We start from the raw sequence: 22,694 nt of genomic DNA, 5'->3' as shown, positions 1-22,694 counted from the left end.
GTTTTTCTTGTCTCAGAATATTATCAGGACAGGAGAGAAAGGGGTCCCTGAAGGATGTCCAGAGACAAGCCGGGCATTCAGGGTCCAGTATAGCTCTAGAGATCACAGATGCAGACAAGCTATTTTTCCTGGAGGAGGAGACCCTAATAGATACTAGTACAGTTCCCCCTCCGAATCTGCGGTTTCAGTACCCTTGGATTCGATTATTCGCAATTTTATTTATTTATTTTTTTACAAAACTCTGCATCGGACCTTCCCCAGACCTTACCTGGTGGTCTAGTGCGATGTGGGGCAGGACCGATCATCCTACGCTCCTGCCCCATGCAGAGCCGTCATCAAAATGGCTGCCGTGAGTTCCCGTTGTAGTCTTGGGCACTCACGGCAGCCATTTTGATGACAGCTCTGTATGGGGTAGGAGCATAGGACGATCAATCCTGCCCTGCGTCACCACTAGACCACCAGGTAAGGTCTGGGGAAGGTTCGGGATGCAGGAGGGAGGCGGGGATGGGTCAGAGCCGGCCCTAAAAATTATCTACGATTTTTCAATAGTCGCAGGCCGGCTCTGCCCCCACGAATATTGAGGGTCTGCTGTACTTCCAAAGCTAAGGCTATTTTTGATCATTTCCCCAGGAAAATTGAATGGCAATATTCATATCAAAGGCCTGATGAAACTGATGCAGGATGTCTTGGTGTCTGAAACTGGCCATGGCAAAGAAACCATTCAGCAAATCACAGCAGAGGCTGGGGAGATGCAGTGTGCAGAAACGAAGATCATGAGACCACCACAGATGTTTTATAATAATGGTGAGTGTCAGAATGGAGCATTTAAGCAGAACTTGCTCGATCACAAACTCATTACCATTTTTATGATAAGGAAGTGTGGGTTATCTGGTACTGTGTAGACCTTCGTTAGCCACTGTGAAGGTTTTCCCTAATTAGGCCTTACCCTCCTCCTATATCTGCCCTCACAGCAATAGCCTCTCTTGAGAGATCAGAAGCCCAATGTTTATGCTTCTTGTTTCAGGATTTCCTCCCTCAATACGCTATCTGTGAGTGCTGCCTTGGCTTAATATCCAACTCCAGTTTGGCCTGAGAAGAAAAACAGGTCAAGGAGTTGAACAGTGATCTCCAGTATGGTAGCTGAGTGAGGCTAGCTCACAATTTTTAAAAACATTTTGAATTGTACTTTTACTTTGAAATACATACCCTTTCTCAATCTATTTCCTCCCTGAGATAAATCAGTTTGGTATACTGCAGGATCACAGAAATATCAGTGCAGTTTACCATAACCTTAGAATAAATTGGAATAAAAACAATACTTCTAGTGCAAAAGGCATACGAGTCTCGAACCAGTGAGTTTTTCACCTCCACTTGTGAGTTTATGTAGAAGGCGTTATCTACCTTTTTCAGCTCTGCTGCTTCTCCTCAGTTTTTCCTTGCACACGCAAGTTAGAAGATGTCTTTCTGATCTGCTCTGCTTCTAGTTTTGGGATTTTTTTTGGGGGGGGGGTTAATCTGGATTTTGAGGCTTTTAGGTGCTTAGAGGTACCAGTGTTATTGGAGCAACTTTGCCTGGAAGAAGACACAGACTCTCTGGTTAGAAGCCTGTAGCTGGAAAGGCAACCCTTTTTTATAGGGCACCTACCTAGCTAGTCTGCACTAACACTTTTGGAGGCTCTGGGACTGTTCCCCTAGTAGCAAGGTTTGCTCCTGGTTTTTATCAGAGCTTGAGCACAGGCTGTGTGGCCCTATGTCAGTTCTGAGGGTTCTACTGAGTGCCGGCTACATTCCCCCCCTTCCCCGACAATGCATCCTAGTTGCTGTTTCAGCTGAAATAGGCTCAGCACTACCAGAACTGTAAGTACAGTTTATTATAGTCTGTGGGAGACATGGGGAGGGGTCTGTAACTGTAGGTTTGCCTTATGGTTCCCCACCTCCAAAAACCCCTTCCCTGAATATAGCTAGATTTTTGAAGGGAGCGTTGTGGCTGCATCCTCGTGTATGGCAGTTGTTTCCAATATGGAACCTTAACATTGTCTTGCAGTAAGGCTCTGTACGAGCCCTTAGAAGAGGCATCCCTGATGGATCTTACCATTAAGATGGTTTTTCTGGTAGCTATTGCCTCAGCAAGATGGGTCTTGGAGCTCCAGGATCTGTCATAGAAACATAGAAGATGACGGCAGAAAAGGGCTATAGCCCATCAAGTCTGCCCACTCCGATGACCTAGCCCCCTTGATTTTAACCCCCTAGAGATCCCACATGTGTATCCCATTTCCTCTTAAAATCCGGCACGTTGCTGGCCTCAATCACTGGTTCAAGACTCATATGTCTTTTGCACTAGAAGAGAAGATTAGGCTCTTACCTGATAAGCTTTCTAGTAGAAAGGCATATGAGTCTTGAAGGTCTGTCCTGTCAGATTTCATTTTAGCCTGTTTACTGTCTCAGAGCTTTGGCTTTGTCGGGGAGTTTCCCTTGCCCCTCCTCTTTATTTCTCCTCTTAAAGTGGTTATCAACTGCTTTAGTATGAACTGAGGAGAAGCAGCCCAGCCCAGTGACGCATAAGGTGGAGCTGAAAAAGGCAGATGATGCCTTCTATATAAACTCTCGAGTAGAGGTGAATAACCCACTCATATGCCTTTCTATTAGAAAGAAGATTATCGAGATAAGAACCTAATCTTCCCTAAAAAAAATTAACAATTGTGAGTCCAAGTTTTCTAATATATTTCTGGATTAAAAATAGAGATGACTACAATTTGTTTTGCCCTAAACTGTAGACCTCAGCTGGGATTAGGGGAGGGGGGAATTGGGGGGGGTTAGCTGTACTACTTCTCCTGTTTTGAGACTCTGTGGGATATCTTGAGTTATGGTTTGGTTGCAGACATTGATTTACTAGCCTAATCCGAGTGCTATAAGAGTAGAAGCCCTTGGATGGTATCTTGGGAGGGGTCATTCTAGTAGTCTGGTTTGAACCATTGTCTGCGGTTTGGGTCTTGGGGGGAGATATGGGGGGTCTTACTGTTTCATTTCCTACCGTGTACTTTATTGGAAAAATGTTTGATGACTCTGGATGTTGGACACTTCATGTCTGTATGCTTTTTGACATTTCACTGCTGTGTATTTGTTGGTTGCCATCAATAAAAATTGTTTACTCTAAAAATAGAGATGAAGTGGGAACTCCGTGGTTCCATCTTTATCTCTTAAAACAGGACTGTTTTCTGACCTCGCCCTAGATGATGCCACATGTCCGCAAGACCTGGCTGAGAGCATTATTGGGTCTGGAGATTCGGTCTTGAGTGATGACACAAGCTGGTCTTTGGAAAACGGTAAGGTGGTTTTAACAATGTCCCAGCTCAGAATACTCTTTGAAGGTTTGCGTGTCTTGATACATTTTGATCCTTTCTTGCAGTGGATTCCTCCTATTCCGCCCTCAGTGGAATAGAGAAGGTGGTCAGTGACTTTGCTGAGACTGCATCCGTCAGTCCCCTTATCGTGGTGAACAACCCGACCACTGACCGTACGCAAGAAACGTGTGGCAAAAGGAAGTGCAGCAGAGCGGACGCTGGTAGGGATACCTTGCTATAGCGCACAGAAGATCTTATTTTGAAACAGTTTTTTATTAAGAACCAAAAACAACTTCTTATGGAGAGTCGGTGGGCAAAACAGCTAGCTAATAATGGGGTCCTTTTATTAAGTGCGCTAAATGCTAAGGTATCCACTGCGCGCAAAGATTTGGCGTGCGCTAAATCGGATAGCGCACCTTAATAAAAGGACCCCAATATTATCAATAAGCAAGAGCCTAAGTTGTCCAGAAAAGCCTGGAGTCAGGTTCTGGGTTTAAGACTATCCCCAGACCACCCCATAAACTATTCTCCCCTCTCTTACTTCCAAACAGCAGCTATCAGACAAAAATATGAACAACATTCTCAATATATAATAGGTTCTGCTCTAGTCAACATTCATCTACTGTATTCATATACTGTAATTAAGGTGAACCAGCAACAGCGAAACATCTGTCTCTCTCTCCTCCATTGCCTCTAAATCCCCCCATCTAAGGACATGATAATGTAACTGTCGTATGACTATAACTGTCTCTGCCACCTATTCCCTCAAATGTCGCCGGTCAAATCCTTCCTAAAATCCCCAGATTACCATAAATAGCCGAGTCCCAAGCTCAAATTGAACCAGCCTATGTACACTCCAAATGTAAATAGCTTGGAAAAGAGACGACCGAGGGGAGATAGGATTAAAGTCTACAAAATCTTGAGTGGTGCAGAGCGGGTACAAGTGGATCGATTTTTCACTCCACACAAAATTTACAAGGCTAGGGGGAACTCGATGAAGTTACAGGGAAATACTTTTAAAACCAATTGGAGGAATTTTTTTTCACTTAGAGAATAGTTAACATAAGAACATAAGCAATCCCTCCACTGGGTCAGACCTGGGGTACATTGTGCCCAGCAGCCCGCTCACGCGGAGGCCCAACAGGTCCAGGACCTGTGCAGTAATCCTCTATCTATGCCCCTCTATCCCCTTTTCCAGCAGGAATTTGTCCAATCCTTTCTTAAATCCTAGTACCGTACTCTGCCCTATTACATCCTCTGGAAGCGCATTCCAGGTATCCACCACACGGGTAAAGAAGAACTTCCTAGCATTCGTTTTGAATCTGTCCCCTTTCAACTTTTCCGAATGCCCTCTTGTTCTCTTATTTTTCGAAAGTTTGAAGAATCTGTCCCTCTCTACTCTCTCTATGCCCCTCATGATCTTATAAGTCTCTATCATATCCTCTCTAAGTCTCCTCTTCTCCAGGGAAAAGAGACCCAGTTTCTCCAATCTCTCAGCGTATGAAAGGTTTTCCATCCCTTTTATCAGATGTGTTGCTCTCCTCTGAACCCTCTTGAGTAACGCCATGTCCTTCTTAAGGTATGGCAACCAATATTGGATGCAGTACTCCAGATGCGGACGCACCATCGCCCGATATAGCGGCAGGATAACTTCTTTCGTTCTGGTTGTAATACCCTTCTTGATTATACCTAGCATTCTATTCGCTCTCTTAGCGGCCGCTGCGCACTGTGCCGTCGGCTTCATTGTCATGTCCACCATTACCCCCAAGTCCCTTTCTTGGGTACTCTCATTCAATAACATCCCTCCCATCATATAATTGTACCTCGGGTTTCTGCTTCCCACATGCAATACTTTACACTTCTCAACGCGTTGCCAGAGGATATGGTAAGAGTGGATAGGTTTGGACAAATTCCTGGAGGAAAAGTCCATAGTCTGTTATTGAGAAAGACACGGGGGAAGCCACTGCTTGCCCTGGATCGGTAGCATGGAATATTGCTACTCCTTGGGTTTTGGCCAGGTACTAGGGATCTGGATTGGCCACCATGAGAACAGGCTACTGGACTTGATGGACCATGGGTCTGATCCAATAAGGCTATTCTTATGTTCTTATAACAAATTCTTTCCAGTCTTCCCTTTTTGTTCCTCCCACCCTATAGCTCCCCTCCCCCCCAGGAGACCAAACACCACAGAAGATACTTAAATGCACTAACTAAGAGTAAAAAGGTGGAACAGGTATCTATTCTATAAAAACACATAGGCACTTAAGTTTTTGTTGTTTGTTTTTTTTAAATAAAATACAAGCATAAATCCTGCTGAAATAACGCTAGATTGAAGTTGTAATTGTGAGAGCAAGAAGTACAATACTATGGGGTTCATAATCAAAAAAACAAAAGTTTAAATTAAAGTGTCCTAAATGGCTACTTGGACGATCAAAAAGCCTGATCGTCCAAGTACCCATAACCAAAGCTGGTTTTAGATGTATCTAAAACCAGCTTAGGCCTTTCCCCTGCTACTAAACGCACAGAGAGAAAAGAGGCGTGTTTAGAGGAGGGGAAAAGGCAAGTGGTGGGTGTGAGGTGGGCCGACCTACACCTAGGCATGCAGCAGGTATAACCAAAACCCTAGGCAGGTTGCCTAGTCGGCACTTATACGTTTTTGATTTAGACGAAGTCAAAACAGATCTAAGTGCCGAAAAAGAGGCCGCTGAGCTGATGGTGGCTGGCGCGATCAGTTCAGCGGCCCGGCAACCTACCCACCCACCGCAACCATTGCTGCAGGAGAGATGCCTCATCTCCCCTACTGCGATGCAATCACTCTTCTTCCCGAACTGCCGCGACCCGCGGCTGGAGAGATGCCCAATCTCTCCTTCCGCGGGTTGTGGCAGTTCGGGTAGATGAGTGATCGCATCACGGCAGGGGAGATGGCCAATCTCTCCTGCCGCGATACATCACCCCCTCCCCCGACAATATCGTGGCAAGAGGGAGCCCAATGCCTCTTGCCCCACCGACTCCCCGACAGCATCGGGGCAAGAGGGAGCCCAAGCCCTCTTGCCCCGCGGCAACCGCGGCACCCCCCCGATTACGTTCGGGGCAAGAGGGAGCCCAAGCCCTTTTGCCCCGGCGATCGTCGACACCCCCCATTACGTTTGGGCCAGGAGGGAGCCCAAGCCCTCCTGGCCTCTCGCCCTCCACCCCCCTACATGATCGAGCAGGAGGCAGCCCAACCCCTCCTGCCCAGGCGGACCCCCTACCCCCCACCCCCACTACAATACAGGCAGGAGGGATCCCAGGCCCTCCTGCCCTCGACACAACCCCCCCAATGACCGAACCCCCAATTGCCCCCCCCCGCCGACCCGTGACCCCCCACCGACCCCATGACCCCCTCACCCCCAATCCCACCACCCATACCTTTGAAATGTTGGACGGATGGACGGGTGCCAAGCCCGCCCGTCTGGCAGGCCAGCCGGCTCCAGAATGGGGCCAGATTGGCCCAGGCAGCTGAAACCCCGCCCACAGGAGGGGCTTAAGACTCCTGGGCCTATTCTGATTGGCCCAGGTGCCTTAGGCCCCACCTGTGGGCGGGGTTTCAGCTGCCTGGGCCAATCTGGCTCCATTCTGGAGCCGGCTGGCCTGCCGGACGGGCAGGCTTGGGGGGGTGACGACGATCACCGGGGCAAGAGGGCTTGGGCTCCCTCTAGCCCCGATGCTGTCGGGGAGTTGGCGGGGCAACAGGGCTTGGGCTCCCTTTTGGCCCGATGCTGTCGGGGATTCGGCGGGGCAAGAGGGCTTGGGCTCCCTCTTGCCTCAAATGTAATCAGGGGGGGGGGGGGGTGCCGCGTAGCTAGAGGTCTTGGGCTCCCTCTTGCCCTGAACATAGTCAGGGGTTTGGGGTGCCGCGGGCCAGGAGGGCTTGGGCTCCCTCCTGCCCGGATCGTTTTAAGGTGGGGGGATTCTGTAACCGGTGTTGTTTTTGACAGACACCGGTTACAGAATCCAGTTTTTAGGCGAAGGACTGGCTGGGCGTTTAAATAGTTGAATGTAGAGGCAGGCCATCATAAAAAAAAGACGTTTTTTTTGGTTATGGACATTTTCCCTGCTTCTGCTTTCAACATTTAAGGCCTTAGGCCAAAAAGGGACTTAGAAGGGTTTTTTGATTATGTCCCTCCACATAACTGGATTTTCGAAAGATATTTGACAAAGTACCTCATTGAAAGACTGCTGAGGAACTTTTCTATTTTAGGCTCCTTATCATTCGCTGACTGTCCAGCCTTCTTCCAATGTGAACCGCCTAGAAGTCGCCCTGACTATGGTGGTATAGAAAAATAAAGTTATTATTATTATTATAGAAAGTCATGAGATGAGGTAATGTCCTATCACTATGTAACAACATTTTTTATTTTTCTTTTGTTCATGAGTAATAAGTATTCTTTCTTAAAACCTGTTCCACAAAAGTATAGAAAATGGCTATCGTTCCCCTGAAACTTTTCTTTTGTGACCAGGACATTGATATTTTGAAATTTACCTTTCTTGCACTCACTAATTTTGGCCATAGGCTATAGTCTTTTGTTTTAATATTTTAATATGGTGTTCTGTTTTTATCTTTTAATTGATTGTACTCCGGAGGTGGGAGGACCCGAGCGATTGGGGGTGCTTTTTCCCATTCGTAGAGGTACGAGACAGGGGTGCCCACTGTCACCCCTGTTGTTCATATTGACGCTTGACTCCCTCATCAGAGATATTGACGCCATGGCCACTGTATGAGGTATCCCGAATGGGGCCTCCGTCTTTAGTTGCACCGTTCGCCGATGATCGACTAGAGAATGACACGGTGACAAAATTCATCATCGTTCCCATCCCTGCGGATAACTGCGGGAAATAATCCCGTGTCATTTGCTAGTGTCTATTTCAACCTCAGTCCTTCTACACCAGCATTCTTCGAAGCAAAGCTTGCGGGTCAGTGAATGTGGCCATTCATACCATTATTCTTCCCCCTCTCCTTAAAGAATGACATGAAAATGGTTTTCCGCGGGGACGGGAACAGTGATGAATTTTGTCACCGTGTCATTCTCTATGATCGACTAGTGCATTTAGTGCAAGGTTCTGGCACTTCGGCATGGGTATGATCTGTGGGGTTAGGTGTGGGGGGGGGGGGCGGTGTGGCTTCTTCGTGGCTCATCAGAGTCCAGGGCCTCGGAGTGCCTTTCCGCCCCCTCAGGTCTTACTTGCCCTGCATAGATTAGGAAAAGGGGGGGGAGGTAGTTTTGTTGCAGTTACTCTTCTTCTGTACCTGCTTGTTATATTATGGTTTTATTATTGTATATGATGCATCATTGTCTGCGCTGTGCACCCTTGGGGTGCCCTGGCATTGTGTTTGCTGTAGTTTGTATCAATAAAAATTGTTTGAACCTAAATTAACCGACTTCTGGAATGTTTTACCGCTTACATTAAGAAGTTTAGGTTCTTTTGCTTTGTTCCAGAAAGTTCTGAAAACTTTTTTTTGTTTGCTAAACATTTTGGGAATTAACTATTTCAGTCTACTTTTCCTTGTCAAGTTTATGTACTATGTACCGTTCTATTTGGCAAATTCCTTGCTTAATCAGATCACCTCTCAGGTATTTTTTTTTTTTCTTCCCCTTATAACCCCGTTGTATTATGGGTAACATCTTTCTTCTCTCATGTATTCTTTCCCCATGCTTCTCCAATTCATGATGTAACTTCCTTCTTCTTGCATTTTGTAATTCGCTGATTGTCCAGACTTCTTTCTATATGAACCGCATAGAAGTCAGTTTGACTATGGCGGTATAGAAAAATAAAGTTATTATTATTATTAATGTTAACCGAGTCGAGCTCCTCTTGGTTGATGACTCAGTTTATAAAACTAAGGGCTCCTTTTATGAAAGTGCGCTAGGGCCCTAATGCGTGGAATACGCGCTCTAGCTGCTGCCGCCTCCTTTTGAGCAGACGGTAGATTTTTGGCTAGCGTGCACTAATCCAGTGCGTGCACTAAAACCACTAGTGCACCTTCGTAAACGGAGCCCTAAGTTTTAGTTTCATCTTAAATCATTCACACAGAGAATTTAGTTCGGCATGCACGATGAAGGCATTTGTTTTGGGAGTTACAGACTGGATGGTCGCTTAAACTGAAGGAGGAAGATGATCCGTCGAGTTTTGTGTTGACATTATCTTTTTTATATTTAAGGATCCTTTGTATCTGTCCCATGAATTTTTGAACTCTTGTCGTCATTTTTGCCTTCACAATCTCTACAGGGAAGAACATTCCAGGCTTCCATCACCCTCTCTGTGAAAAAGTATTTCCTAAGTTTACCACCCCGCAGCCTCATATTATGTCCTCTAGTTTTGTTTTGTTTTTAAATTCTTTATTCAGTTTTAACTCTTGCAACAAGTGTACAATATTCAATCAGATAATTCGTACAAATTACTTGACATTCTAACAATTCTTGTCAAATGAATATAAAATAGACCCCTCCCCCACCCATCCCATTCATCAGGAATAAACCCATTAAATCACATAACATACTTCCCCATCCCCACATTAAATATAGTCCTATGTAATAAAAAGGTGTCCAAGGTGTCTAATCATTAGAATTTGCAATCAATGGCCCCCAAATCTTTTTGAAACTATTATAATTTCTTTGCTGTATAGCAAGCACTCTCTCCATTTTATAAATATGACAAACCAAAAGGTATAATTAAGTTTAGTATAGTCCTTCCAATTTCCAATAATATGTTCTATGGCAACCCCTGTCAGTATTAACAAAAGTTTATTGTTATTTGCTGAAATTTGACTCTTGAATCTCATAGACGTTCCAAATAAAATAGTATCATAGGATAGGGCAACGTGATTTTCTAACATTGCATTCATTTGGGACCAAATTAACTTCCAAAAGGCATTGACAAAGTCCTCTAGTTTTACCACTTCTCTGTCTCTGGAAAAGATTTGTTTGTAGATTATAACAGTCAAGTATTTAAACATGGGAACAGTCTCCCGGTAGAGGTGGTGGAGACAGAGACAGTGTCTGATTTCAAGAAAACCTGGGATGGTCACATGGGATCTCTTAGAGAAAGAGATAATGGTTACTGCGGATGGGCAGACTGGATGGGCCACTAGGCCTTTTATCTGCCATCAGGTTTCTATATCTCCTCTATTCCTTCTTTCCTCTAGGGTGGCTGATTATATCCTTTTTGTCCATAGGAGAATGCTCTTGCAGGGATTTAAACACATTTGTCCCTGAAAAGTCCATTAATGAATGCCGATCTTCCAAATGAGATTGGGGCCTTGGGAGACGTGCATGTTATCTCTGTCTCCTTCATCCTCCATGGACTGGGGTGGCACATCTGTTGTGCTCTCTGTGGAATGGTGACACACCTCGAAAGCGTGTGCTGGATGTCCTCTGATGTTTTTTTTTATATTCATGCAAAGACAACCAGAGCGACCTAGAACGAAGCTATTTGTGACGCCTGATTTTATTGTCTTAGATGAGACCACATTTGTACTGGAGCGGAAAGCGAGCACTACGTCATCACAATCGCAGTATCTATATCTGAGAGAGGAGATGGGCTGCTTTCCTGAGCCTGGTAAGGTTGGCTTAGTTTTTACAGCCTCTGCCTATTTAATGAATAGTAAACTCAGCATGATTAGATGTAGAATGACTTAGCTTAACTCAAGAAGGGCATCGGTCAGTCTAGTCCAGTGGTCTCAAACATGGGGCCCGGGGGCCACATGCAGCCCACCAGGTACTATTTTGAGGCCCTCGGTATATTTATCATAATCACAAAAGTAAAATAAAACAATTTCTTGATCATATGTCTCTTTAGCTATAAACTACAATATTATTATTAAGACTTAGCCAAAAGCAAAGATTTATAAACTATAAAGAGTTTTACCTCATGCAAAATTGTCATTTTTTTAATAAGACATTAACTATTTTTTTCTGAGGCCCTCCAAGTACCTACAAATCCAAAATGTGGCCCTGCAAAGGGTTTGAGTTTGAGACCACTGGTCTAGTCTAATCTAATACAAGATTTCTGAATCGCTCTAATACCTTTTAGTTTAAGGCAATTTACATTAAAAACAAGCCATAATAATTCTATAGGAAAATACAGTTCCTTGAATAAAAAAATAACCTTACAATTCTTTAACTAAAAGTGCTAACTTTACAATCTATCATGTAAAAATGTTTTTGTGGATGGAGTGTGGATTGGGGATAGGGGTTTGGATTGTTTGCAGTACGGGTTGGGAGATGGGGGAGGAGAAGGAGGCTTGACCGCCCTTCTGAAGAGGTTCAGCGGCGCGCCGGAGTCCTCCCGCTCCGTCGCCTGCTCCTCTTATCTGAGCTGTACAGTACAACTCCACAGCTCGGCACTTGGCGCCTGGCAAGTGCAGAGCAAAGATAACGGGCTCTCCGTCCCGTGCCGGACGTTGAGCGCCGAGCTGTGGATTCGTACAAGACAGCTCGGATAAGAGGAGGAGACGACAGCATGGGAGGACCCTGACGCGCCCGCTGAACCTCTTCGGGAAGGGCTGCCAAGCCTCCTTCTCCATTCCGGGTTCCGGACTTGCCACCTGAGCAGCGCGTGCCACTGCTTGAGAAGCGCTGAGCTCTGACAGAATTTCATGTGCTTTTGTTATGCTTCATATTGGTTCTTCAAACACCTTATGTATGCTAGAAAGTGAACCGCATACATTAACACCTTATTCTTACAAAGGTTTCATAAGCTGTCTTATCCCCGATCTTCAGCGAGGCCACCTCCCACTCAGCATTCACTCATAGTGGATAGCTTTATGCCTCAAATCGTCACTGGATCGATTTATTTTTTTGTACTTTTATTTTATTGTTATTTTGTATTTTTAGGCTGATCTTTACTTTTATAATTTCAGCTTTTCATTTATTTGTACATTCAAGTTTCAAGTTTATTGACTTTTAATATACCGACCATCAACAAGTATCTGGCCGGTTTACAATAAAATTTAAAAAAAGAAGATAAATATATATATAAAAAAAATAATGAAAGTGCACATCAAAGAAATTAACTAGACAGACTTGAATGTGAGGGAGAGTAGGAAGGATGGGGGGAAAGTTACATGTTAAAAGAAGAAAGGAGAGAGAGGGAAGAGGATAAAACAAATAGGGTGGGATCGCTTTATAAAAGCGGTTGGTTGAATATGAAAAGAAGAAAAAGACGAAGAATGAAAGGAAGGGGAGAAGAAGAAGAAAAAAGAAAAGAAAAAAAAAAGAATATATAAGAGGGGAAATCTAAACACAGGAAAAAGCATCGCTGAATAAGAAAGTCTTCAGGCTTGTCTTAAATTTATCGAGTTGAAGTTCAGATCGGAGTGGCTGTGGCAGAGCATTCCACAAAGTTGGAGCTACTACTGCGAAGTTTATTTTCCTAGTGTAGAAGAAATCTTTTATAGAAGGAATTGACAAGAGTTTCTGATCGGCTGACCTCAGTAGACGTATTGAGCGTTGAGGAATGAGGAGCTTGTCTAGTTATGAAGGCAGGTGAGAAAGTCTGATTTTAAAAGTGAGCAGAATGGTTTTATAAGTGATCCGGTGTGTAATAGGAAGCCAGTGTGCTTCCTTCAAAAGAGGGGTAACATGGTCAAATTTACCAGTTTTATAGATGAGTTTTATTGCTGTGTTTTGAATTAATTGTAAGTGTCGAATTTCTTTTTGAAAAAGTCCTTTATAAAGAGAGTTACAATAATCAAGGTGAGAGATGACTAGAGAATGAATTAGAATTTGATTGCATCTGTCTCTAGAATCAAAGTTAGAGAGCGGATAAGGCGAAGTTTGAAGAAGCAGATTTTAGCAACCGAGCTGATGTGATCGTGGAAAGTGAGATTTTTATCGATAGTAACTCCTAGTAATTTTATTTTTGATTCTATTTTTATAGGAATGGATTTGATAGAAATTTTGCCTGGTAGAGTCTCACTATTGTTGATTGGGAGTAGGAGACCACAGGATTTGTCAATATTGAGGGAGAGTTTGTTTGTGTAAAGCCAATCGTTAATTGTATCCAGTTTATTGTTAATAATGTTTATTTCTGAGATGTTTGAGGTGTTGATAGGGTGAAGGAGTTGAATGTCATCTGCATAGGCAAAGATCTTGAATCCGATAGACTGTGCTAGGGTAAGAAGAGGGGATAGAAAGATATTGATTCATATACTTGTAACATAATAACATAGTAGATGACGGCAGATAAAGACCCGAATGGTCCATCCAGTCTGCCCAACCTGATCCAATTTAAATTTTTTAAATTTTTTCTTCTTAGCTATTTCTGGGCAAAAATCCATAGCTCTACCTGGTACTGTGCTTGGGTTCCAACTGCTGAAATCTCCGTCAAAACCTACTCCATCCCATCTAAATCCTCCCAGCCATTGAAGCCCTCTCCAGCCCATCCTCCCCCAAATGGCCATATACAGACACAGACCGTGCAAGTCTGCCCAGTACTGGCCTTAGTTCAATATTTAATATTATTTTCTGATTCTAGATCCTCTGTGTTCATCCCACGCTTCTTCCCATAAAAGTACTTGGCTGTATGGTCTTAAATCAGATGGGGGAGATATACTGACATGTTTCACCCATGTGTTTCCAACGGTTTCTTCAAGGCTATCACTCCCGATGATTACAGAAAATTTATCGTATTGGTTCTTGACACATCGGACACTCAACATCTTGGACCCCTGAAGAAGAAGTGCTTTTCGAAACACGGTCTGTGTTGGGTCCCGGTTTCTAACCAATGTGAACCACTTTCTGGAAAGGAACTTTTTTTTTTCTTCAATAAAGTTCCTGAACCCTGTACATCATCTTTGCAGTTCTTCTGGATTTTTTTGTTGTTCTGCTGTTTGACTCTTACTGCAGAGCTGTTGAATTTCTTTTTGCTTTGTATTGTGTAAAGTGATATGCATATTTTGTAAACTGTGCATATAAATTATGACTTCGCCTGCATTTCTCGCAGACCTCGCCCCAGAACATTCCTAAATAAGGGATGCATAATACACTTCTCCCTCGGTATTCGCGGTTTCAGGAAAGGGACTTTGGAATTCTGATCGAGAAGTCGATGAAGCCATCCGCGCAATGTGGGGCGGCAGCGAAAAGGGCGAACAGAATTCTAGGAATGATAAAGAAGGGGATCACGAACAGATCCGAGAAGGTTATCATGCTGCTGTCCGGGCCATGGTGCGCCCTCACCTGGAGTACTGCGTACAGACTCGGTCGCCATACATGAAGAAGGACACAGTACTACTCGAGAGGGTCCAGAGAAGAGCAACTAAGATGGTTAAGGGGTTGGAGTTGCTGCCGTACAGCAAAAGATTAGAGAAACTGGGCCTTGAACAGAGGAGATTGAGAGGGGACATGATCAAAACATTCAAGGTACTGAAGGGAATAGACTTAGTAGATAAGGACAGGTTGTTCACCCTCTCCAAGATAGAGAGTACTCTCTAAAGTTAAAAGGGGATAGATTCCGTACAAACGTAAGGAAGTTCTTTTTCACCCAGAGAATGATAGAAAACTGGAACGCTCTTCCGGAGTCTGTCATAGGGGAAAACACCCTCCAGGGATTCAAGACAAAGTTAGACAAGTTCCTGCTGAATAAGAACGTGCGCTGATAAGACTAGTCTCAGGACGCTGGTCTTTGACCAGAGGGCCGCCGCGTGAGCGGACTGCTAGGCATGATGGACCACTGGTCTGACCCAGCAGTGGCAATTCTTATGTTTTTATGATTATTCGTAGTTGTAAGCTTGCTGGCTCCTCTCCCCAAATTACATCAGCTTGCATAGAGAAATCGCCGATTCCAAGCGTTTACAGAGAAAATCACCGATTTCCGGCACTTTCTTCACCGTGTTTTGCCTCTTCTTCAAGAACAAGCCAGGTGTCTCAACATGTTATTTGCGGTTTCACCATATTCACGAAGGTTTTTTTAACAGAAAGCAGTGAATAACGCATGAAAAAGTGATTTGCGGTTTTTCTGTATTTGCGAGTCTGTTAATTCCCCTGTCACAGCGAATACGGATGGAGAAGTGTAGTTCAGTTTATTTGATATGCTGCAAATATAAAAACAATATTAAATCTAAGCGGTTTGCAAAGTAAAACCTGGGGGGGGGGGAGGTGTAGGGACGCCATTCTGAAACAGGGCGAGATCGGCACACTGATTTCACCGCCCCTGTGAAAAAATTATGAGCCCCTGTGAAGAATTATGAATTATTCCCATTCCTCTCTCTTCTTGCCATACAGCACTTCTAAGTAAAGGAAAATGCTAGCATCTTGTCACATGACTTTTGTCACATATTAACCTGACACAAGTTTACCCTTATCCCTTATTCCTTATATGGGCAGCAATCAGACTCTGCCTACGTGCAGGCCCTGAGCTTAAGACTAATTAAGATAGCTTAAGGAGTATGCATTATAACCTTTGGACTGTCACATGCTTATCTTATTTGAGCAGTCCTTATTAGGTAAGGACATCAGCTGACAGCCCTTGAGGATGTACAAAGACTCAGGCTCTGTCCACATGTTAATCAGGCCCTTGTTTAAGTGCTGAGTTGGAGGATGATCACGAGGTAATCACGAGGTAAAAGCATGTACCTATCTTTGTATCCACCAATGTAAAACCATGTACCTTTGTACCCACCAATCATGAGATGTGTAAACGAGGGAGTTACTATGATGTCATTATCTTAGAAGCATAATAAATAGGGACTCGGAGCTAGCCCTTGGTAGCGCCTCCTCCCGATTCTAAGATTGCGTGTGTGTGTTTCCTTTGTGGGGCATTCCTACAGGGGGGAGGACACGCTCGCAAACACATAAAACAAACAGCATCACAGAACTTACAGAAATAAAAGGAAGGGAGCAGCAGGAGAGATTATAATATGTATTAATGGCAGTGAGGGAAGGAAAATGACGAAAGGGAGGTGCCAAATGAAACTAGGTGGAGAGAAATTGGGTCTAGAGAAAGCAATGAAATGTAGGTCAAAAGGAGAACGACAGAATCCAAAGCCAGCGAGAAATATTCCTTAATTGGGATTAGAATTTTGCAAGTTTGCAAGTTTATTAAAATTTGTTCTGCTGCTTGGTCTGTATAACACTGGGGAATATAAATGGCAAACTAAACTTCTTAGAACGGGTCTGGCAGCTGCTAAATGCTGGATGTTGGAAAAGCAGCGCAGCTCCTTCGCATTCCGAGCGGGTCAACAAGCTTGTGTCCTTGGGGAGGATGGAAATTTCTGTAGCAAAGTGGCATCACTACTAAATGTCTGAGGTATCCACCTGCAAGCAGTTGGAAGATAAATTGGCTGTTCTGTAGTTCCTACTGTTTGGGCTCCGCTGTTCTGTTGGGCATGGAGAGGGGGGATTAGGGTTGACATGTGGCGGACAGGGGTATACTTCGTTTCTTGTTTGGAAATATAGGAGTATTTACATTTTCGTGATGTCGTATAAGAGTGTTTCTCTTGATTGTATTTTTTGCTAATTGTTCTTTTGGAGGTGTTTTGGTTATTGTATTGTTTGTCAACATAAAATTTCTAATAAAAATCTTTAAAGTTCAAAAAAAAAAATTTGATATACTGCTTTAAAATTGTCAAAGCGGTGTACATGACATTCAAAATATAAAATTGGTGACATGTCGTTAGTACTTAGGGTAGATACAAGCCACATCAAGACACAAGGGAAGAGGGATGGAACGACAATCATTTATAGCAGTGGTCTCAAACTCAAACCCTTTGCAGGGCCGCATTTTGGATTTGTCGGTATTTGGAGGGCCTCAGAAAAAAATAGTTAATGTCTTATTAAAGAAATGACAATTTTGCATGAGGTAAAACTCTTTATAGTTTATAAATCTTTCCTTTTGGCTAAGTCTTAATAATAATATTGTCATTTATAGCTAAAGAGACATATGATCAAGAAACTGTTTTATTTTACTTTTGTGATTATGATAAACATACCGAGGGCCTCAAAATAGTACCTGGCGGGCCACATGTGGCCCCCGGGCCGCAAGTTTGAGACCACTGGTTTATAGGAAAGAAGGAGAAAGGGTAGCATGAAGGGGAAGGGAGTGGTTTGAGATTTTGGGTCAGACGAGAAGGCATAAATTATAGGCGTCCTTAAATGTATCGATATTTTCTTCTTCTCATAAATAGGCTGGTAACGAGTTCCAATTATTAAAGATGCAGCTATTCGTAGATGCCTTTTTTTAGTTATTTTTGCTAAAGTTGATGAACTATCCATGATCTTTATTATCCCCACCATGGTATTTCTTTGAAGATTGTATGTATGTTTATTTTATTATATGCCTATTTTATCATGTATTTGTTTTTATTATATGTTCATTTTAATTACCGTGTATGTAAATTATGTAAACTGTTTAATGGTATATAAATTTTTTTTTTTTTTTCAGTTCAAAAAAATTTTTATTGGTTTTTGGAAAACATAAAAAAAAAAAACTGAAGTACAAAAAGAAGAGCTTCCAAGGAAGCACAGGTTATAAACCGGGTGATGACACCCATCCAGTATATTCAATTACATAATAAGAAGTGGCAATAACAAGATAAATGAACAGTAAACAGTATATCAATCATGTTAGTATGCACATCATAAAAGCCTATAAGAACGAGGAACAAGCTTCGTATGGGATAGTGAAGGGAGTAAATCGAGAGAGATAAGATACAATATAGTCCACGCTAAAACAGTGCACATGTGACTGTATATCGTCAGCAGACAATGACAAAATAGTATGAAATAAAATAAAGAGAAAATAAAGGAAAGATCAAACCAGAATACTATAGGTAAATGATCCTGTTTATGGTCAAGGGTCTAAGTGCTGATGTTTGCCAGAATCGACCAAGTTTTATCAAAAGTCGCTCTAGATTTATGGCGGTCAGCCATATGTCGTTCAAATTTATTGTGGAGGCACATTGAATTCCACCATTGGTTATAATCTAATTTTGTAAAATCTTTCCAATTATGTAAAATAAGTTGAATGGCTAGAATTAATAAAAGGGTAAAAAGGCGGTCATGATACACAGATAGATGGGCAGTGAGTGCCGAGGAACCCAGAATCAAAATATCAAATGAGAAAGGATCAGTGATAGAGAAAATTTTAGAAATCGTGTGCCAGATCGAATTCCAGAAAATCTGCAAATGGGGGCAATCATAGAGCATATGCCGCAAGGAGCCTTCAGATGCTTTGCAAGACCAGCAAGAGTTAACTGAGGACTTCATTATTTTGGCTGATTTAATAGGAGTCCAGAAGGCTCTATGATAGAGGAAAAGAGCTGTTTGTCTATGAGAGGCTGAGTGAAGGGATTTAAATAATCTGGGCCATAACGCCAACCATAATTGCTCGGTAATAGGGGATTGCAACATCGGATCCCATTTAGAGATGGATTCGATGAGGAAAGGATATGATTTTGCCTGCATATACTTGTACCAATTTGAAGATTGACCTTTGGAAGCAGAGAAAAGTTGTATCTTTGAGTGGAGGTCAGGAGTAGTATGCAAGGATGCGGGAGATGAGAACCTCGCAGTAAGACAATGATGCAGCTGAATCCAATTAAAATATTGGGTGGGAGGGATATGGAATTTTGCCATAATGTCCGAGAATGTAATCCATTTATTCGCGTTGATAAGATGCGCAATAGTACAGAGACCTTGCTGTTGCCAAGATTTCCAAAGTACCACGGAATTGTCAATTTTAAGTTTGGGATTATGCCAAATAGGTGCCGCTAATGAATCAGCTAATTTGTTCTCTGAGATGGAGTCAATATGGTTAAGTGTTTGCCAAGTACTATGTAAAATCGGATTGCGTTTGGCCTCTGAAGGCAGAGGAATGGCAGGAGCATGTTGCATGATGTACGGATCGAGTAAAGAATGCTCTAAGGATAACCACGTGGGCGGTGTGCTTATGAGGAAAAGATTAGACCATAGGGAGCCTTGAGATAATAGAAAAGCATAATGGTATTCCCGAAAGCTAGGGAAGTTGACACCTCCCTGGTCCCGAGGACACTTTAATTTACGCAAGGCAATCCGGGGCTGTTTGTTGTGCCACAAGAAGGAAGAAAGGAGACGCTCAATACGAGAATAGATGGAGGGAGAAAAAAGACATGGAAGCATACTGAGAACATAATTTATTTTGGGAGTTATCATCATTCGTATTGTAGAGAGTCTGCCCCACCAGGAGAGGTTGAGGGGGGACCATTTGGAAGTACAAGTGTGAATGATAGAGAAGATGAAATCAGAATTAAGTTTCAATGTGGATTCGAGAGTAGGACCAAAGAATAAACCAAGGTATTTAATTTTGGTAGGGGACCATATGAAGCCAGAGTTAATTGCATCAGTTTGGACATCGATGCAATTTAGCGGAAGTATTTCTGATTTAGTTATGTTTAGCTTATAGCCAGATATGGCTGAGTACTGTCTAATTTGTTCAAGAACAGGAGAAAGAGAGTCCGGGGTGATGTAGAGCAGGATGTCGTCTGCATAGGCCGAGAGTTTAACTGAAAATTGGTCAGACTGGAAGCCATTAATTCTATGGTCGTGTCTGATAGCCGCTAATAACGGCTCCAGAGCGAGATTAAAAAGTAATGGGGATAGGGGACATCCTTGTCTGGTGCCACGGGATGGATAGAAAGGTTGCGAGGTACGGCCATTAATCATAATCCGAGTCGTCGGGTGGGAATATAGAACTTTGATCATATCAATAAAAGGATCTGGGAATCCATACCAACGGAGAATATGAAAAAGAAAATGCCATTCTAGGCGATCAAAGGCCTTTTCAGCATCGAGGGCCATAATCAAGAGTCTGTCTGGATGAGATGTAGTGTGGTGGATGATATGTGACAAAAGGCGGGTATTATTGGAGGAGTATCGGTTATGGATAAAGCCAGATTGATCAGGGGAGATAAGAGATGGAAGAACAGATTGGAGCCGGGTAGCAAGAATTTTAGCAAAGATTTTAGCATCCACATTAATTAGAGAGATAGGTCTATAGTTTTTGACATCTTGGGGGTCTTTGCCGGGTTTGGGAAACACAATAAGGGTAGCCTCTGTAAAGGAGCCTGAAGAATCGCCCTGATTGCAGAGAAACTGAAAGAAAGATAGCAAATGTGGAAGCAGAGTAGGAAGAAAGGCCTTGTAAAACTCAACAGTAATGCCATCGGGGCCTGGTGATTTATTCGAATTTAGAGAGTTAATGGCGTCCTGGAGTTCCTGAGCAGAGAAAGAAGAGGAGAGAGGAGACGTCTCGGTAGGTAAGAGTGAAGGATGGGGAAAAGATAAAAATGAGGTAAGCTGAGGAATAGAGGGGGAGGTTTCTGATGAATATAGTTGTTGATAAAAATCATGGAAGGCAGAAGAGATGGAGGAATAGTCTGTAGATAACTGCCCAGATACATCTTTAATAGAAGATATGGTAATCTTATTTTGAGATTTTTTCAGATAGTTTGCAAGTAGATGACCCGGTTTATTATTGTCGGCGTAATATGTGGATGCTTGAACAAAAACAGAGTTGGCAGCAGAGGAGCTTAAAAGAGAGTTGTATTGCAATTTCAGATTGCGAAGATCAGTTAGAGCTTGTATATTAGATGTATCAGAGATATGGATGGACTCAGCCAAACGAATGCGGGATTCCAGATCCCGTTGTGCAGTTTTCTGAGAAGAATGAAGTTTGGCTGAGAATTGAATAATAGTGCCACGAATAAATGCCTTAAAGGCGTCCCAGGTAACAATCCAATTAGTATGTGTGGGAATGTTGAATTTGAAAAATTCTTCAATGGCAGCACTAATGCAATCCGAAAAATGGTCCTCAGCAAGGAGTGAAGAATTAAACCGCCATTGCTTACTGCGAGGTTCTAGGGAGAAATGTGTGCAATTTATTGTAATGGCAGCATGATCTGAAACAGTTATGGAGTGAATGTCAGATGAAAGAATGTGTGTTAAGATAGATGTGCTGACAAGGAAATAATCAATCCTGGAGTATGTGGCATGGGGGGCAGAAAAGAATGTAAATTGTTCATCATCCCTATGGTGGATTCTCCAAGGATCTGTTAGTTGTAACTGAGTCATAATATCATGCAATGCATACCATGATTTTGATTTTTTATAGGGGGCGTGTGATTTCCGGTCCCTACTAGGGTCCAAAATGAGGTTAAAATCCCCCCCTATTATTACGGGAGTATCTGGATCCTGCAATATATGGTTGGCGATATTATGAAAGAAATCTGGAGAATCAATATTAGGTGCATAGATGTTAATGATTCGCAATGCATGATTGGAAATAGAAAGCTTAGCACTTACCCATCTACCATGTGTATCATGAGAGCTAAAAAGTGTGGAAATGGAGGGATGTTGTCTCACCAGAGTAATGACACCATTCTTACCATCCTCAGCAGGGGAGAAAAGGGGAGGAAGAAAACCACGTTTGGTAAACTTGGCAGAGTCAGCAGAATTAAGATGAGTTTCCTGTAGCAGAATAACATCAGATTTAATATCATCCAAATATGATATTAACTTCCGTTGTTTTATTACATTATTAAGACCCTTGACATTCAAAGATGTTATTGATAATGACATTTGAAGATAATAAAAATAATCTGATAATTGTCTGCATATAAAATATAAGGAATGAAATACCCATCAGAAACTGCATACATATCTGTAGTAAATAGAACAGGAGTGATAAATATCAGTGAAATACCAATAAAGAGAGAAAGAAGTAAAGAGCAATAAAATATACTGGAAAAGGTGAGAAAGCCCCCTGCTAAATAGCAGCAGGCCATAAAATATGGGTGGGCTGAGAAGCCAAAGCCAAGGCCCAGGCCGAAGGACAGCACACACCAGCAAACCTATTGACAAAGACTGTGAAAACAGGAGCTCTTGCTGCAGGAAAACAAAAACAGGATATCAGCAAGTTCAAGCAGTAAAACCTTGAGTAAACAACTGACCTATTAGGCTAATTGAAAGATAACCAGTCATAACAATCCAGGTAGCAAAAACAGTTGAAGCAGAACTAACAGGGCTGAACAGATACAGGAGCACGCTGTGAGTGAAAACAAGGTGTCAGAGTGACCGAGGAGAAAGCAGAAGGCAGCCGCACACAGTGAGAGGCTAGAGAGAGAGAGAGCTGAACACGGCTCCAGAGACAGATGCAGGCAGCATTAAATCTAATGGTGCCGAGGCCCAAGGCGGGAAAGGAAACAAACAGAGAGCACATTGTCAGCTCGTGGTGCAGAGGAGTGCAGTAGAGGTAAGGAGAGTAGGCAGACATTGTGCAAAAAGAAAAAAAAACTTGAGCCATAATTACAAAAGGAAGTAATGCATCGTGGTGAGGAAAATT

General features: G+C 42.9%; 1 protein-coding gene across 15 annotated transcripts in view; it reads left to right on the top strand.

Annotated features, from left to right (window-relative positions):
* Positions 1 to 22,694, top strand: part of LOC117354441 — a 238,688-nt gene that overhangs the window by 154,078 nt on the left and 61,916 nt on the right. For 14 of the 15 annotated variants that reach the window (XM_033932006.1, XM_033932001.1, XM_033931998.1 and 11 more), the window contains 4 exons: positions 631 to 804; positions 3,207 to 3,323; positions 3,407 to 3,562; positions 10,839 to 10,937. In XM_033932006.1, the coding sequence (XP_033787897.1) occupies positions 631 to 804; positions 3,207 to 3,323; positions 3,407 to 3,562; positions 10,839 to 10,937 (546 nt within the window). The remainder of the gene's footprint in view (positions 1 to 630; positions 805 to 3,206; positions 3,324 to 3,406; positions 3,563 to 10,838; positions 10,938 to 22,694) is intronic. The other variant, XM_033931996.1, reaches the window with a different exon arrangement.

This window comes from Geotrypetes seraphini, chromosome 2 (assembly GCF_902459505.1).
Source record: "Geotrypetes seraphini chromosome 2, aGeoSer1.1, whole genome shotgun sequence".
Lineage (NCBI taxonomy): Eukaryota > Metazoa > Chordata > Amphibia > Gymnophiona > Dermophiidae > Geotrypetes > Geotrypetes seraphini.
This window is presented reverse-complemented; position numbering and strand designations above follow the sequence as displayed.